This window comes from Phaethon aethereus, assembly GCF_964289735.1.
Source record: "Phaethon aethereus genome assembly, chromosome: 16".
In the NCBI taxonomy this organism is placed as follows: Eukaryota; Metazoa; Chordata; class Aves; order Phaethontiformes; family Phaethontidae; genus Phaethon; species Phaethon aethereus.
In genome coordinates, this window is record NC_138592.1 from 3,398,552 (window position 1) to 3,415,257 (window position 16,706).

A 16,706-nucleotide genomic window follows, 5' to 3' on the forward strand; every position below is an offset into this window, starting at 1 on the left:
TGCCCGTATTCAAGCAGCCAAAAGCCTCCCCCCATCTCACCCCTTAGCACTTCTAGTTTTTCCAGCAGTTACTGGAGATGCTCAAGTCTCTCCCAGTGCTTGACACAGGCTGGGAAACAAGGGCTTTGGAAGCGGGAAGGTCGCTAACATGGCTTTGGTGGAAGGGGATCTGCGAATGGGAGAAGCTGCTTTCTCAAGCACCATCGACCTGAAGATCGACCACACTCCCAGTGCCGCCGTCCCTACCTGCGACGGGAACGGCTTCCGCTCAGAGTCGGCCCTTTGCTAACGAGGGAAACAAATGCCCGTCCGCTTATGAAAGCATAAATACACAAAATATACAAAACCATCGACAAAGTAATTCTACGTGGCAGCTGGCACAAAAGCAGCGCCAGTTTTGCAGCTGCACAACGAAGGTCCCGTCCCCGTGAACACGGTTTAGACAGCGCAGGACTCCAGGGGCCACCCGCCCGGGAGCTGCTCCGGGAGCTCCGCAAATACAGGCAGACTAAGCACCAGCCCCGCCTGAGCCGGGCTGAGAGGGAAGCCAGACACGCGCCTGCCCAAATTCCACTTTCGCCCCCACCTCAGAAAGGTCCTGGTCAATATTGCACGTGCACATTCAAGGTCATTTGGGGAACGCTGCCCTCCCCACTTGCAAGCAGCCCAGCTACCGGTCAGCACCCCCTTTCCACAGGGCAGCCTGTCCTTAGGGCAAGCTCTCTCTTAGGCTAGCGATCTAGAGACAAATTCAATTCATTCTGGCTTTTCTCATCCACCCAAACCCAACGTATTTACAGAGCAGCCGAAGAGAAGCATTGCATAGATCTGTATCTCATGTCTTCCCCCACCCACCAAACAGCAAGAAAGAATTTCAAGTTTTACACAGTACATTACAAAAGGCATTATCTTTCAACAACGCAAGAAAGAAAAAAAAAAAAAAGACGTGTCGGCACGGTGTAAACCCTGCAACGAAACGAGGCCGTGAACGTACAGTGCTCGGCAGCTCTCGGGCTTGGCTGCCTGTAGTGTACCGGTGAATTTGCTAGACAAATCTCATCTCACGCCCACCTCCCGTGGCACGGTAGTACAAATTTGCATAATTAGATAACGTGCCCCTGAACAAAAGGAGCGATGCTGTGTGTCACAGGGAGGAGGAGGACGCTGTCGGGGCCGTCTGCTTTGCACGCGCCGGAGGCCCAGCCGCCCTCTTTGCCACGCGCGCCGCGGGACGGCGGGGCTCTCCGCAGGCTCAGGAAGTCTCGGCAGAAGTTCTGCGGCAGTCGGCTTCACAACTGAGATATTAGGGCCCAGATCCTCCGGTGGTTTAAACCCCACATGCTCCATGGGAGTTACCGGTGCTTATTTCCACGAGTGGAGAACGCGGTCCTTGCTTGTCACAGACAGAATAAAGCTACGGTAGCCCTTTCTTGAAATAAAATTAAATAACTGCATATGGCATCAGCGCACAATTTTAAGTGTGCTTCAGCTGTTAAGAAAATAGCAAGCACACCAGTGGTTAATTAAATTACTTATTTTGATCTAAAAAAAGTGATAATATTACTATTAATTTAAAAACCCCTAGTGACTGCATAACATCTCGTATTTTTGAGACCGAGAAAGTCACTTGCACGCATACAGCATTATATATCCTCTTCATTCGGCAGCGAAGGTTTGTGCTCCTGGAGGTCACTGTTGCCATTTTCAGATGCATCCGAGCTGCCCAGAGCCGATTCTGTTGGCGGGGGTTTGTAGAGTAAACAGGCGACTAGAAAGAAGGTTGTCCCGAGCACCTGCAGCCATGAAAACATCTTTGTTACTCTTTGCTCCCCCCCCCCCCCCCAAACCAGGCACCTAGCCCTCATCCGGGATGAGATTTGCTGACCTAGCTTTGGGGAAGAGATGATGCTGAAGGCCAGCCTGGGCGGCAGACCAGCGCACAGAGCCAGAGAGTGCAAAATTCTGAATTTAGGCAGCCCCATAGCAACGGGAGAGCAAGAATACGGAAAGCTGTTCAGCCCCACGCAGACACGTGGAGCACAGCGCTGTGCAGACCAACACCGCCCGAGCCGTTTGCTGGAAGGCTTTTAAAAGCCTCTTCATCAGAGCAACTGCTAAACACTACTGTCTAGGGCAAGTGCTTGTTTGGGAGCAGTTAAAACGATGGTTTTCAGCCAATAAATACAAAACACACGGTTAAGCGCTCTGATTTTCTAGCTGTGATTGGGGAACTGTTATTTACAGCCTGCCCACAATGTCATCTCTCACTAACACACTGCAGTTAAATATTTTACGCCGTTTCCAGCAAAAAATCACTTTGGTAACTGTTGGGAGAAGAGGAGATATTTCATATGGTAAAACAGGAGCTGTAAGCCTAGAAAGTAATGGGAATTTAAGAGAATGATGGTGCCTGGAGCATGATTACCTGGCGAGATGCAAACGGAGATTTTGCCTTCCCTGAGAACAGTTCTAATTTAGGTTGGGGGGGACAGGGGGACAGATCAGGACAACTCAATTTTGTAAAATTCTTTCCCAGAGCAAAACGCTGTCTCCTAAAGACCTGCTCGCTTCATTAGAGAGTGAAGTTAACGGGCAGCATCACCTTGTAGACCAGTCCAGCGATGAGGGTGTATCGGCTCATGGCTGAGTTCTGGTAAATGTAGCAAGAACCTTGCTCGCCGCACTGGTCCTGCCAGAGCAGGCAGGATTTATCGATCATGGACCCAAAGGCGATGGGGCCAGGGATGCCTCCTGCGGGAAGAGAGAGTGGACCTTCAGTTTGGGCGGCACCTATGCCTTGCGAGACACAAGGTGCTTGCAGAAAAGCAGCAGGCTCCGCTGCTACTGTGATTACGCAAACTTATCCTACAACATCTAGAGCTGTGCCAAGAGCCACAAAGCACCCAAAATACACTGAGTTTCAAGACTTGAGAGTCCAACGAGTCTTTTGACCATCCTGACCCACACGTTGCGCAACAGCCAAAAGACAAACACAGGAGCTTCAACGCCTCTGCTCCTTTTTTCTTAAAATGGGGACACGTTGCCAGGGCGTTGCTCCTCTACCCCACCCGCGACATCTTACAGAACCCTTCGTTCAGTTTGCAAACTATACGCAAAGGAGATTAGGTTTTTCTGAATGACAGCAAACAAGAGAAAACATCCTCCTTTCAACAGCATGTGTCCTACCCCCTTCTTTTCCAACCCAACGTGTTTTATTCTTAGGTAACGGCTTGGCACACGCTCCAAAAAGTCAATGGACTATACCGATGGCTAAATTCCTGCCGTTCCATACCTAGCGTTCGTACTACAATCCACTGGATGCCGAGTGCGAATGACCTTTGCCTGTCAGAGACACACCTGGGGAACAAAACAGCATTGTTTAAAAATGCTGCCAGGCTGCATGGCACCTCCCCACCCCACAACGCCACGCACTCGGTCCGGCACGCTTGGGACCTCCATCCCCTCTGGAGATCGAGGTTCACCCCAGTGCAATGTCTCCCCACCAAACTGCAAACTGGGACCACATGTGGGTGCCCAATGTCAGAGGATAGAACTGCCAGTGCTAAAAATTTGCTTTCACAGGTAGAAAGGAAAGGGAATTAGTCCCAATGTCTCCAGGCTCCAGGTTCCCATCACACCTACCCCATGGCTTGAGCCAGAAGAATAAAGCGGAGGCGGAGGACGAGGCGGTCCCATGCTTACCGCAGAGTGGCGGTCAGGGCAGGAATACTGCTCAGAAAGGTGAAGAGGATCACCACGAACATGAAGAACAGGAGCAGGGGCCTTTTCGCACACGAAGAGGTGCATTTCCCTGCCTCCACGTCCCCAGGGCCGGGCTGGAGGGTTTTCTCAACGCAGCTACACTCGTGATAGACCTGGGAAAGAAATGCTGGTGTGAGCTTCGCCAAGGAGAGCATGGTGATAGTCAAAGCTTTAAAAAGAAAGAAATTCAGGGAGGGCAGAAACCAGCCGGTTTTGCTCACAGAGCTGAGCGAAGCAGAAATCAAGCTGCATTCTTGACACACCTGTTTCAAAACAGGTTATTAAATAAGAGAAATTAACTTTGCCAGGCAGCCCTTGAACAGCGTTGAGTCTGGGTATGTGTGGGTAATGCCATCATTACCCTTCTTAAGCCTTTGCCTGTCTCTGGGCACAACATGCTGGAAGGATGTTCACTGAAGACCCAAAATAAGCATTGGGACAGGAATTAGGTGCCTACCAAGCTCCCCGCCTGCCTGGGTGATTTACCACGGACTTCAGCGCAGTTTGGCCCAGAGTGAGGCAAAACCAGCTGGGCGCACTGGGAGAAGCAAAGCAGGGTGACCTCAGGGTACCTTCTGCCCTCATCCGAGGTGGTGCCTGAGAGCATCCGTCCTGCACTGGGCTTTTACACTGACTGGCAGCAAAGCTCAAACCTGTGAACACTTTTGCAGAGCCAGCCAAATCATTCCAAAGAAGATGTGCCACCACTTTGTTAATACACGGTGCTTTCAAACATACCTTCTTGCCATTCCTGAGGTTTTCAGACACTTTTTTGCACCCGGCATGGCAGGGAGAGTAATACATAATGTCATCGCTCCCGCAGACAGGGCTGTAGGTCTCCTGTAGACAGCCACACTCGGCGTTGCAGGCTGCTGTCAGGTTTAGGTGGCCACCAGGCAAAGCGCTAAGGGAACCACAGGAACAGTCAGTGAGGAGACACTGAAGAGCATTTTCCAGGAGGAAATGGGTAAAGCAAGAGAAGGAGAAGGGGGGATGGCAGGAGATGCGGCGGATTCCCAAGTAGCATACAGCCAGGCTTGGGAAAGATTTCATCTCATCCAATTTTAACCATGAACAGGAATCATGCCCTGGAGCTGTCTCTCTCCCACAGCTACCAAGGGAGTTTACATGACCAGCTCACAGGGAGACTCCTGTGAGAATCCCACAGCAGAATCCCACTTTTTGTCCAGTTTATCCCAGTGGATAGAGAAGGGGGACCTTGTGAAGGCAACTGAAGAGTGGAATATCTCACAGTCTGGTGCTGCTGATCTCCCCTCCCTCGCTAAGGAGGGAGCTTCTTCCATGAACTCCAACTAGATGCAAAAATTAGGACATCTATATTCTGGGTCTCACCATGAGTATCTGCCTGTAAGACTGACTGGACACCATCTCCCATCACCAACACATTCACACATGACTACCACCAGCACTGTATGTTTGGAGTTATCCTTCTAATTCTGACCAGGGCCATGTAGCACAAGACAGATGGGATGATTGTTATTACCTTCCCTCGTACGTCTGGGTTACTCCTGCCATTGGCATGTTAGGGCAGTGAATAAAAAAAATTAATATAGCCAGAAGACTCAACACTGTGCAAAGTAAACACAACTTGATGATTCCTGAACAGCGGAGTTTAAATTTATTCACAAGGAATCCTCCCAGGAATGTGCCTCCTCCTCCAGCTGGCACAACCAGATAACCTGAAAAAAAGGGGACAAAAGAAGTTTAGAAACGTCAGCAAGGATTCTTCATGTCTGAGTACATTAACTGCAGCGTGTACGCATGAGAATAACCCCTTGGTTGCTGTGTGGCTTCTTGGTGGGAGTTCAGTGGCCTTTGCTACCGTAGGTGGTCATCTGTAACAGCTCAGGGAATGTGGCATGAGCTGGTAAGGCAGCTTTTCCTATCCAGAGATCTTAAAACAGACTCTTTGAGGAGCACATCGTCAGTATTGATGCTTGATGGACACGACTTCTTTGGTCTACGATATGGCAGCTAAGTGAGGATCTTCCCAGTGTTGGGATGCTGACAAAACATGTCCCCCAGTTCAGACACCCCTCGTTAGAGGAAACATTTAGTTAATCTTTCCTGGTAATGCACTAGAAGGAAGAGACTACAATTATTTTGCCTTCCTCTAGAGGGTAACAGATGGCTACAGAAGTGACACGTTTCCTCCTGATGTCAGTAAGCTACAGCTCTGAAAACGCACTTGGTACAGATGCGCTGAATGGAAACAATCCTAATAACTGAAGATGATAACAGCCCTGTGAACGAGCTGCAAAGCATGTCCCCATTCCAAATGAGCTACAGTGCTCTTCTCTTTGCAGGCAAAATAATGCAAAAACCTGGTTTCCTTACCAAAGAAGGTAGCAGCTTCAGAGGCACTTAAACTAAACTGAGACTCCAGGAACTTGGGTCCAAATGTGGACATCCCAGCAATGAGGGTGGCTTCGGTCGCTCCCGCTAAGCAGAGGAAGATGAAGGTGGGGTTCTTCAGAAGCAGCAGTACTGATCTGCAAGAACAAGTATATTGGAGTTGAATCACTGCTGCACATTTTGATTTCAGGTCTGTCCTCTATCTCCAAGTAAGAAGGACCACATGTAGGACAAGGCAGCATCCCATCAGACTGCACCTCTCTGAAAGAAAAAAAAACAAAAGGGAGCTAACTGGAGTTTGAAAAAACAGTGAGCTTCTCCACTTAAGCTTATCAAGTCCTACCAGTTGAGGAAGGATGCTGAGGACATGCTCACCTCTCCCTGTGTGCCTGCATTGCAGGCGAGGATCAACAAGTTCGCCCACAAACTCTGCCTTTATATATAAAGCCTCTCATGCGCCAGACTGTTCCTGCTGGGTGTTGTCCTGACTATCTTCAGGTGCCTAACAGACATGATTGCCCTGGCCGTCTTTATAGCCCCGTTGGCTACAGCCAACTGCCAAGGGAATCTGAGGAATGTCCATCAAACACCTAAACCAGAAGAGAATAACCCGGGACTCTTCTCTGTGGCTCTCATGAGGGCACCAGATGGATCTATTTATCCCATGTGCATGTTCAACACCGGGATTGGATACCAGCAGTGTGTGTGTGATATAATTCACACTCAGGGTGCCCAAGACGTCTATATAGATGATTTCAGCGGTAATTTTCCAACCTCTAGGGTCAGGCTGAGTATCTTCCACTCCTAAATGGAGCAATACTGAAAGGACATCATTCCTCACCAAATCTCAATCATTTCAAGGTTTTATTAGTCCCTGATGGCAGTTATCTTGGGACTCCCGTCTCAACCACGAGCAGAGAACAAAGTTGTGTTACATCCTCACACACACACGTGCTACTCATGTGCACCCATGTCCTCATGAGAATAACAATCTGTGATAACCATGGCTGCTTTGCAGCTCAGGGGAAATACCAAGCAAGCCTTTCTCTATGGAGGAAACACCTCCAAGACACCTTGTATACCCCTCTGGGAAACAGAAAGTTGTCTTTCTCCCGCAATCGAAGCACAGTTTTACTTTAAGCTTAAAGTATAAACTGAGTAAATACATTTTACTTTCAACTCACCAGGATTTAGTAGAGAGCCATAGATATGCCTGAAAAATTGCCATGTGTCATTTATATGCAGAAAGATGATCCAGCACCAATTCCATCTCTGAGGCACAGAAACACCCTCAGGCACATGGGATGGTCTCAATTATCTCTCACTATCTCGGATATTGGACTAAGAGCGTTGACACTGCTTTGCAGAAAGAGTTTTGTAACAAGCTTGAAGTTCTGCCGCACGACTTTCCCCAAGCCTCACCCAGACCAGTACCACGGATCATCCCATTTCTGAGACAGGCACAAACCCGTCATCCCATGGCGACGGCAGCAACAGGGAGGCCACGGGATGCTCGCTGACGTGAAAGGCACACTCACTTACCACCTACTGCTTTGGAGGAAACATGAAATCAGAGAAAACCTACTGTAGTACAACCAAGTGAGAGAAGACGTGCTGAGGCTCAGAGTCAGATTTATGCAACTTTACCCACATGAAGTTGGTAAGAATTTCATTATACCAAAAGAACAAAGAAGCTGAAAGACACATTCTTACAACCTGATTACTGGGGGCTTTATACTAGCCATTGTCTAGCTGCTGGGATTAGCTTAATTTACTAAACTAGTTTCTAGGAATGATCGTTTTGACTGTGTGTTATTTGGGAGCACAAAGCTTAATCACTTAGTAAAAAAACACTTGTGGACCTTGTGCCTGGTGTAGAAAATGTACAATGCCTTCACCTTTTTACAGTTCAAGAGAAAAGAGAAGAGTTGCCCCTGGCACTAGCATGACTTCATGCCTGTTGGCCAAAGGCTACAGGTTAGACTTGCAGGTAGGAAAATGCAGAGGACCTCCTTCCAGTGCTAAGAGTAAGGATTTACTCACATAATCTAATCTGTTTGTAGACAGAAGATGTAGCTGTGAGGAGCTATGGCATATAAAACCTTACCAAAGACAACGCAGACCTTTTCACTGCTATCAGTAGGACTTTAAACAAACCCAGAAACCACTTAACTCTTGAATAGTCTTGACTGTCCTCAGTTCTCGCAGCCAGAGGGATTTCAGGAGGCTCAGCACTGCCAAGAGAAGAATCCCACCATCTATAAAAGCCTGATCCTGCAAGTCTTTACTGATACGGGCACATATAGGTACTCTTTCCTCATGTAATGGTCCTGCTGAGTACGCTAGGACCACCGGTGCAATCAGAGCCTGCTCCTCTGAGAAACACTTGCATGCCCAGGGCACCCCAGACTGTAACGGACTACAACCACAAGCTAACGAGTCATTAACGATAGACAGATATTCATGCAATCTTAGAGCACGTGAAGGGGGACTTTTCCAGCACAAAACGACACGTACTGTCACCTCCACCAAGGGAACGGAGGGCAGCACGTACGTCCCGCAGGAACATAAACCAACCTCCCTTCACAACGCACGGAAGCTGTAGTAAAGCCATGGGACAAACCGAAGCCCCACCCTGACACCTAATCCAAGCAGGATTGAGTGAAATATTGACTGTAGCTTCTCATGTTGAAGATCAGGGCTTGACAGACCAGTGAGTGACCCTCACAAACCCTGTCCCATAGCTTGCTCGGACAAAGCCTCCTCTCCTCGCACAGCTCTACGTGTCTTCTGTTTGAACCCCTCTGTACTGACAGCTGGGGTTATTTCATGAGAGCAATCATACGGAACCAAAGGAAAATGCTATTTTATCAGGCCTTTTCAACCAAACAATTAATCCTCTACCCTGAAGAGACTTCTGTCTTAAGTTGTATGGGCTGCATTCCTGTAAGCTCCTGCTCTTAGGGAGCACTGTAAATACAGCAATTCATTAAGCTCGCTTAGAAAGGACCTGATGGCATAGAATAGTATTTTATTTCATCAGTATTTCTGCTTATCTTTGTGAGAATCTTGCTGTCCGTACTCTGAGAAAATGTGTAGCATCTGATACCTCAACTAAAACAAAAGCAAGAGTGTCCTTTGGCCTCACTCTCCAGCCTGGTCCACGTGTCCCCAAGAGCTGCACGCACAGATGTGATCTCCTCTTTAATGCAAGTTTCCAGAATAGCAACCCTTTAAGGCACTTCCCTTTTATTAATCAAAAACAGGGAATACAAAAGTCTGTTGGCTTTTTGCTTTCAAACGAAAACCACGCTAAGGTCTGGACTGATCTGAATTATTTGACAGGAGTTGCCCACCTTCGGGTATTTGTTCTTCAGGAATGAGGGGTGAAAAAAGATGCTCCTGGAGGAGGACGGCCTCCAGACTTGCTGTCAGGCAGCCTTCACTGAGGAACAGTGGGAGCTTTGTTCCAGATAAGCAAGAAAAGCATCAACCACTGAATATCATCCCTCTCTGCTACCCTGTTTGTGTTGGTTTCAGTCATAACTTTATCTAAAAATGCAGGTTTTGAATTTAATTTCCGTGCGGAGAATAAGCCATGACCTCGGAAAATGGCACCCAGTCAAGAATGCCATTTAATAACAGTATTGAAATCTGTTCAATGTAATATTCTTCATAAAACTGCCTTAACCGCTGGTAAACGTCCTACGATGTCCCCAAGAATTTCAGAGCAGCGTGAGTAGTTGCGCTGACAGAACACAGAGCGACTGCTGCTGAAACCTCCCGTACCGAGGACCTGCTTCCATCCTCCTCTGCCAGCAAAGGCAACCACCACAGCTAAAGTTCAGAAGTAATTTCTGGCAGCGGCACAGGGTTTGGCAACATTGACCGTTTGCCTTTGCGTGGGACAGCCGTCACACGCAGATGCGCACTCCTCCCTAAGAACGGTGCTGGGAGAAATACAAAAGAGAAAAATCCCCTGATTGACTGCAAGCTCCGAAAGGAATTGATACCCAGATACCTCTGCAACATCCACAGCTTGCACACCAGCTAAACCCAAGCTGTAAGTAAAACAGCACCTCTCCCCCTGCCCTCCATTTGGAATCATAGCATCCTTTAGGTTGGAAAGGACCTTTAAGATCCAACTGTAAACCTAACGCTGCCACTAAACCCGCCACTAAACCATGTCCCTAAGCGCCACGTCTACACGTCTTTTAAATACCTCCAGGGACAGTGACACAACCACTTCCCTGGGCAGCCTGCTCCCACGCTTGACAACTCTTTTGGTGAAGGAATTTTTCCTAATATCCAATCTAAACCCACTCATGCGCAACTTGAAGCCATTTAAATACAACTCAACACCAAAAAAAAAAAAAGAAGATAAAAGATTTCAAAGATCCGTAGCAAATGTTTCCAGGCTAAAAGACATTTTATTCTGGCCACTTGCTTGCTCCCACCCAGGATCCCTTTAAACCATTCCCCACCAAAGCTCCTTCGGTGCAAGCGTGCTCGCCCGGAGCAGAGAGCCAAGCAGCAGCTCTGTGATTAAGCGCGCTGCTGCGTCACTGCTTTGCAGGAGAGATAAGAAGTAGTAACACATAAAAGGTGGCTGGAAGATACAAAGGCAACAGGAAAAAAAAAAAGAAACTAAGAATAAAAGAGAAAAGGAACAGAAAGCTACAGTGCAGGATATCTTGTTCCCTGGATTTGGAACAGAACTATAAGAGTCGGGGGTTTGTTTCCTCTCTTTTCTCATGAAAAGGCCAAAACATGGATCTATAGATAGAGGAAAGGAAGAAAAGCCCCAAGGGGACAGAGAGGAGGAGATGTTGGACAACACCCAGTCGGGCCAGGTGAGGCCAGACACAAGCAGACAGGAAGGAATAACGCTGCTGGGGAGAGGGAAGGAGATGGCAGCACCCGCGTGTCTCCCACCACCTAAAGGCTGGCACCGAGCCACTCGCAGTGAAACGTGGCGCGTTGCGTACGACTGCGGGTGGATCTTCACACGTGGACGTGAGCTTCCGAAAACCACAGACAGGACCAGCACCTTGTCCCCTGCTCTCCCGCGCAACCCCCAGCACAATTTCTCGTTCAGCCCATTTGCCGAGAGCCCCCGGCTGCTGACGGGACCAGGCGCTTTGCAGCCTCCCGCGCCAGAAAGCATCACCACTGCGTTTGGAGACGGGCAGCACCGTTCGGCTAGCATCGCAGACCGCACGCTCAGCCTGCGCCCACGGCTCTCGCTTCCGGGGAGGGCACCCTGAACCGCACGCGCGGGGCCGTTTTCTCACCGAGGCAGATCTTTAACAGTTTTCCCAAAGTCCGGATCCGACGCTTTTCTGTGGCTCCCATCCTTTAGCTGATGAGCCTCTGACACCCTCATGACAATATACCGCTGGGATCCTAAAAACAAGAGGCAAACGGGAACAAGGAGCACGTGAGACATGGGGTGCGGGTGCTACCGAAGCGGTGGATTTGCAGGGGGCAAACGCAGCTCGACACCCTCCCTCTGCCACCGCCGCAGGGGAGGAGCAGGGAAACAGGCAGCCGGAGAGCTGCGGAGTGAAATCCATGCAGGAATTACAATTTAAACACTGGAAGCTCTTCCTCCGCCCCCATGTCCTCAGCTACACGCGTGCGTAAGGATGCGAGCCCCAAGGCAAGCGTGGGCGCCGGGCGGCCCCAGCCCCAATGCCCTCGAGCCGCGGCGGGGCCACGTACCCGGGAGGCGCTGGGGGTACCCCAGGATGGGGACGGAGATGAGGAGGGAGGCTGCTCCGGCCCCGAGGAAGCCGATCCACCATGCCCCCACCCACAGCGTGTTCTCCGGGGCGATGTCAATCCTGTAAGAAACGAAGCCGAAAGGACAGCAGGGAGAGAGGCGGCGGCTGGCGACGGAGCGGGACAGCTCGGCGTGCCTCTCGCCAAAGCCGGCCGGGCCCGGGGGGACGTCAGCAAAGGCAACCGAGCTCCGGCCGCTCCCGTGGCCACGATGGGCTGGGGATGCCACGTCCACGCCAGGGCGCTGCCTGCCTTACCGGAGAGCACAGCACTTAACGAGCCCCGGAAACGACATCGCTTAATTCGCCGTTAACGGCTGGCGCATTCACCTCTCCGGTTTCATTTGTGCTTTGATCCTTGCTCCCCCCAGAGCCGCCCTTTGCAAGAAAACTGGTGGGAATAACCTGTTCTGTCCCCTGGAAACCCACTTCCCCCTTTTAACCCATTTACCTGCCAAAACCTGTAAGGAGATAAGAATAAATTACAAATACTGGGAAGCAAGGAGGGACTAAGCATCCTGCTGGACTACCAGCAGGACGAGCAGCACTGCTGGTAGTGCCGCCTCATCAGGGAACTCATCCAAAAAATTCACCTGCCGCTCGCAGCCTCGTCAGCGCAGGCAGCGCGGCGTGGGGAGGGATTTAAGCCGACGGGTTTGTCAGCAATTTTCTTCCAGCAACGGCACTAACGCAAACCACCCCTCCAGCCTCGGCACCCCGCGGGAACACTGCCGAACACCACGGGCACGTTTCCACCCAGCCACTGGCTCATTTCTCCAGATTACGATTATTTTTACCCCAAAGGAAACATATAGCATAAAGGAAAAGGAACAAGATTATTTTTTAGCGACTTACTCTCTGCCAATTTCAGTATAAATATTTAGAAACATTCCTCCTACCAGATAACCCGCTGCAGGCCCAAGGATTGCAGCAGTGTAGAAAACGGCTGAAAGAGAAAAGAAGCCGCGTCAGACGCGCGGCAGCGTTTCGGGCAGGACGCCGCGCAGCGCTGCCGGTGCCCCGCGCCCCCCTCAGCCGCCCGCCGCCTCGCACCCCGCGCCCCAAGCCACTGAGAAACAAAGCCAGACGGTTGTGTCGAGTTTTTGCCTCACGCTTAGTCCCAGGCAAAGCTTTGCATCCAGCCTGGGATTATTATAGCGCGGGGCAGGCAAAATTGGTCCAGTGGAAAACCACATTTATGCAGTTACTGTTTTATTATTTAGCAGGGATGTAGCTGACCCCGCTGCCGCACCCCGACCGCCGGCGTGATGAGCAGCGGCATCGCCTCCCCCGTGACAACACGCGACGCCCACGCTAAACGCGGCACCACTGGCGCTGGTTTTGGTTTGCTGCCGTGGAGAGGCCATGAACCTACCGCCGCTCTCCTGCTCTCCCTGCACGGCCTTCGGATCCGACAGCACGGGCAGACTGCTGGGTTTTGGGATTGCTAAAAGGCCAGCCCTTCCAGCGATTTCAGCCGGCAGGCCTGTCGGCGTTCGGCAATCGCTGCGGGATCGGCCGCAGAGAGCAGCGGAGGGAGCGCAGCTTTTCCCCTCGGTGAAGCCTGGCTGCGCTCTGCGCCGGCAGCGCCCGAGCAGCCCAGCGCCCGTCCCGGCTGGGCTGGGGCACCAAGGGGTGATGTGATGGCCCCTCACACGGGCGGGGTACGGTCTTATGGCTGTTGGCCAGAGACGCCAACGCCGCGCACGTGCCGGCGCACGCCGGAGGCGCCTCGCGCTCCGCAGGGCAGGCGCTGCGGGGGTGAAAACACCCAGCTGCGCTTACAGCTCAGAATAACCAACACCCCCGAAACGGCTGCCACTTCCCTCTGATCACCACCTCGCCCGTTATCGGGAACGAAAGACTGGGAGCACCTCTGGTGAAACCGCTCAACGTGGCCGGTTCGGTGCCGAGGCAGGCGGGCCGGCTCTCCCTCCCATCGCCCAGCTCGTGGGTGCGAGCTGCCGCTCCGGCTCGACTCACCAATGTACACGGGGGAGTAGTTGGTCTTGACGTTTTCATCTAAATAGGTGACGCCGAGCGTGTAGAGCGGCGTGGCCCCCATCCCGTGCAGGAACTGCCCCAGCATGAAGACGAACCTGTAGCCGGAGAGGCTGGAGGCAGCCTGGGCGCAGGGCAGGCTCTGGTTCCCCCCGCAGACGCCCATCTCCGCCGCCGAACGTGCCTCGTACGGGCCCGTGGTGAAGTGGGGCAAGGCGAAGAGCAGGGAGCCCAAGCCCATGACCAGCACACCCCAACCCAGCCATCGTGGTTTGTGGCCATTCCCCCCGAAATAGCTGACAAAGGTCAAGCAGACGCAGGCAGCGATGTCGTAGGAGCTGGCGATCAGCCCGCTCTGGTAGCTGCGGAGGTCGAAGCGCCGCTCAATGGAGGTGATGACCGTGTTGATGAAGCCGTTCACCGTCATGCCTTGCAGGAAGGAGGCCACGCAGAGGAAGAACAAGACGCCCTTGGACGTGTTAAAGGGCTGTAAGCAGCCGGGGGTGAACTCCCCCCAGCCACACGCCAGTTCCTCCCCATCAGCCGACACGTATTTAACCCCTTCATGGAACTGGGTCTCCTCCTCTCCCAGGGCGGTGGAGCAGAGGGGTTCGGCACAGGAGTCGGAGGGGCTGGGCACGCCGGACGATGCCGTGCCATTGCTCAGCGGGATGCCGCCCGTCTCCCGCCCACGCCGGGCGTCAAAGGTCCGGCCGGCCTCGCCGGGCGGAGGAGACGGGCGGGAGAAGTCGAGTGTCTGAGCAAAACAAAAGCCATTTTCTCCGGTCGAATTCCGGGGCATTGCCATGAGCGGGAACGCAGAGTTGAGTGGCAGGTCGAGGTGGGGCTGGTGGCCGGGGCAGCTTCGCAGAGCAGCAAGGACGCGCCCACCCGGGAGATGCAATTTTTGGTGCTTATATCAGTAGGGAGATGGCGAAGGTCTGAGCCAAGATCATTCTGATCTGCGAAGAAAGAATTTTTTCACATGCCTTTATATAAAACCAAGCCCCCAAATACTGTTCCTTTTGTAGAACGCTTCTTTTTTTTTTAACAAGTATTAGCATTTAACTGTGTAGTTCAGCTGGATGTGTGCCCCTCACCATGGGGTATGTTGGTACCTCAGGTATTGGGGCACCATTGACATTACAGAAAAGAACGAAACATTCAAGAGCGTTAAAAAAAAAGCACCTCTAAAGGCAGTCTCCTACCAGCTGAAGCCCTCCTCTCGAAGAGACCCTGGTTAGAGGCCGGACCCTCACAACCTCTGTCCCTCTCCTTGCCCCCGCAGAGAACGGCGTGCACAGCAACGAGTTTCCCACTGTTAAAAGTCCTTTGGTCTCTCTTTCACACTCTGCCAATAGCAGTTTATAATTATCCTGAAAAGTTTCCACAGTCGGATTGATTTTATTCCAAGCCCTCAGATCTGTTTACAACTATTCAGTAAAATCCTTTCTATAACTAATTAGACTACATGCCATTTCAGAGTGAGCTGGAGGGCAGAGGCAGCTGACTCTAACCTGATTACCGATGCAGACTGCCTTCTTTCAACCGGTTCCTGTGCATCGCAGCACCTGATCATGCCAGCAACCAAGAGTATTTTTCCTTAAATGCCTTGGCTGAACTATAAATATGCAAACAATAAGGTTCTCTCATGAATGCTGGTCTTAGATATGCAACAAATGCTAGGCAAGAACTGTTTTATTGGAAAGCATCTTCAACGCATCCTGTGTTTCCCAATATTTTTTGCCAATATCTGTTCGAGAGATTCCTATAAAAACGTTCCTCTTGAGATGGCAGCCGGCTTCATCAGCAGGGAATGGGGAAAAAAGGACATTTGTTTCCCAATAAAATGAATCACGTTCAGATCGCTGTAACCTGGGAATATTGCAGCCTTTGGTGAATAAATTAATACTCATCTGTGTGTTGCTGGAAAAAGTTAATGACATTTGCTTGGTAGATGATGGTGTGCAGGAGCAGCCAGGTGCTGCCTCGTTCCAGCGGTTCCTGCACCGGGGCAGGAGGACTTGGCAGAACGTGATGCTTCGAGCAGCATCAAGGTCCTGCTCCCGCCCCAGAAGGGCAGAGGACAGAGGACCCTTAGTGCCAGCAAACTCTAAGCATCCAGGTCAGTAGTGCTACAACAGGTCTGGTCCTTAAGGTAAATTAAACAAATGAGATCCACCTTTCATTGGCAAATAATTCTGTCTTAATCACTCTGTCTGGGGAGCAGCATGCACAGAACATTTCAGGGTCCAGATTTTAGCAGGAGTTTGATGATAGCGCAGGGCAGGGTGAGCTTGGCAGCCAGACGGGCACTGCTCTCCACGGCCACGCGACTCCTCTGGGTAATCTCTACTCCAGCTGGCCGAGTACAGCGCGGGATAACTTTGATGCGCAACGTGTAAATGCAAAAAACTAACTGCAGGCATTGAAAATTTGCTGCAGAGACAGACTGTTGCAATGTGTTGGCACAAAGAGGGATGCAAGGCTATATTTTTTCACTTTTTCATCCCTCCAATGTTCTTACGACTCTTACAGCTCTAAATCCGTTTTCTCATCTTTCAATGCAACATTGGAAACAATAAATAAGAGTGCTTTAGCACTCTAACTTTATTAAAGCCAGAATTATTAGGTACTGGATGAGGCTCCAAGGGGCAGAGCTGGTCATGTTACCCCGGTGTAAATCACACGTGCCTCCTGCACGGCAGCCGGCTGACTTCAGCGGCACGCCTCCCGTATCAAACATAAATCCGATGTTACGTTTGACTCCACTGGTAAGGTTGC

At 51.1% G+C, this 16,706-nt stretch overlaps 1 protein-coding gene across 1 annotated transcript; it reads right to left on the reverse strand.

The window, feature by feature from the left end:
* Positions 1-1,469: 1,469 nt before the first annotated feature.
* Positions 1,470-14,765, reverse strand: SLCO4A1 (solute carrier organic anion transporter family member 4A1). Its single transcript, XM_082007452.1, has 11 exons — positions 13,905-14,765; positions 12,777-12,867; positions 11,863-11,984; positions 11,433-11,544; positions 6,121-6,275; positions 5,267-5,462; positions 4,501-4,666; positions 3,703-3,875; positions 3,293-3,357; positions 2,603-2,751; positions 1,470-1,793 (listed from the first exon to the last, which is right to left on the reverse strand). The coding sequence occupies exons 1-11, from the start codon at positions 14,728-14,730 to the stop codon at positions 1,644-1,646; spliced, it is 2,205 nt and encodes a 734-aa protein (XP_081863578.1). The 5' UTR covers positions 14,731-14,765; the 3' UTR covers positions 1,470-1,643.
* Between the last annotated feature and the right edge of the window lie 1,941 nt (positions 14,766-16,706).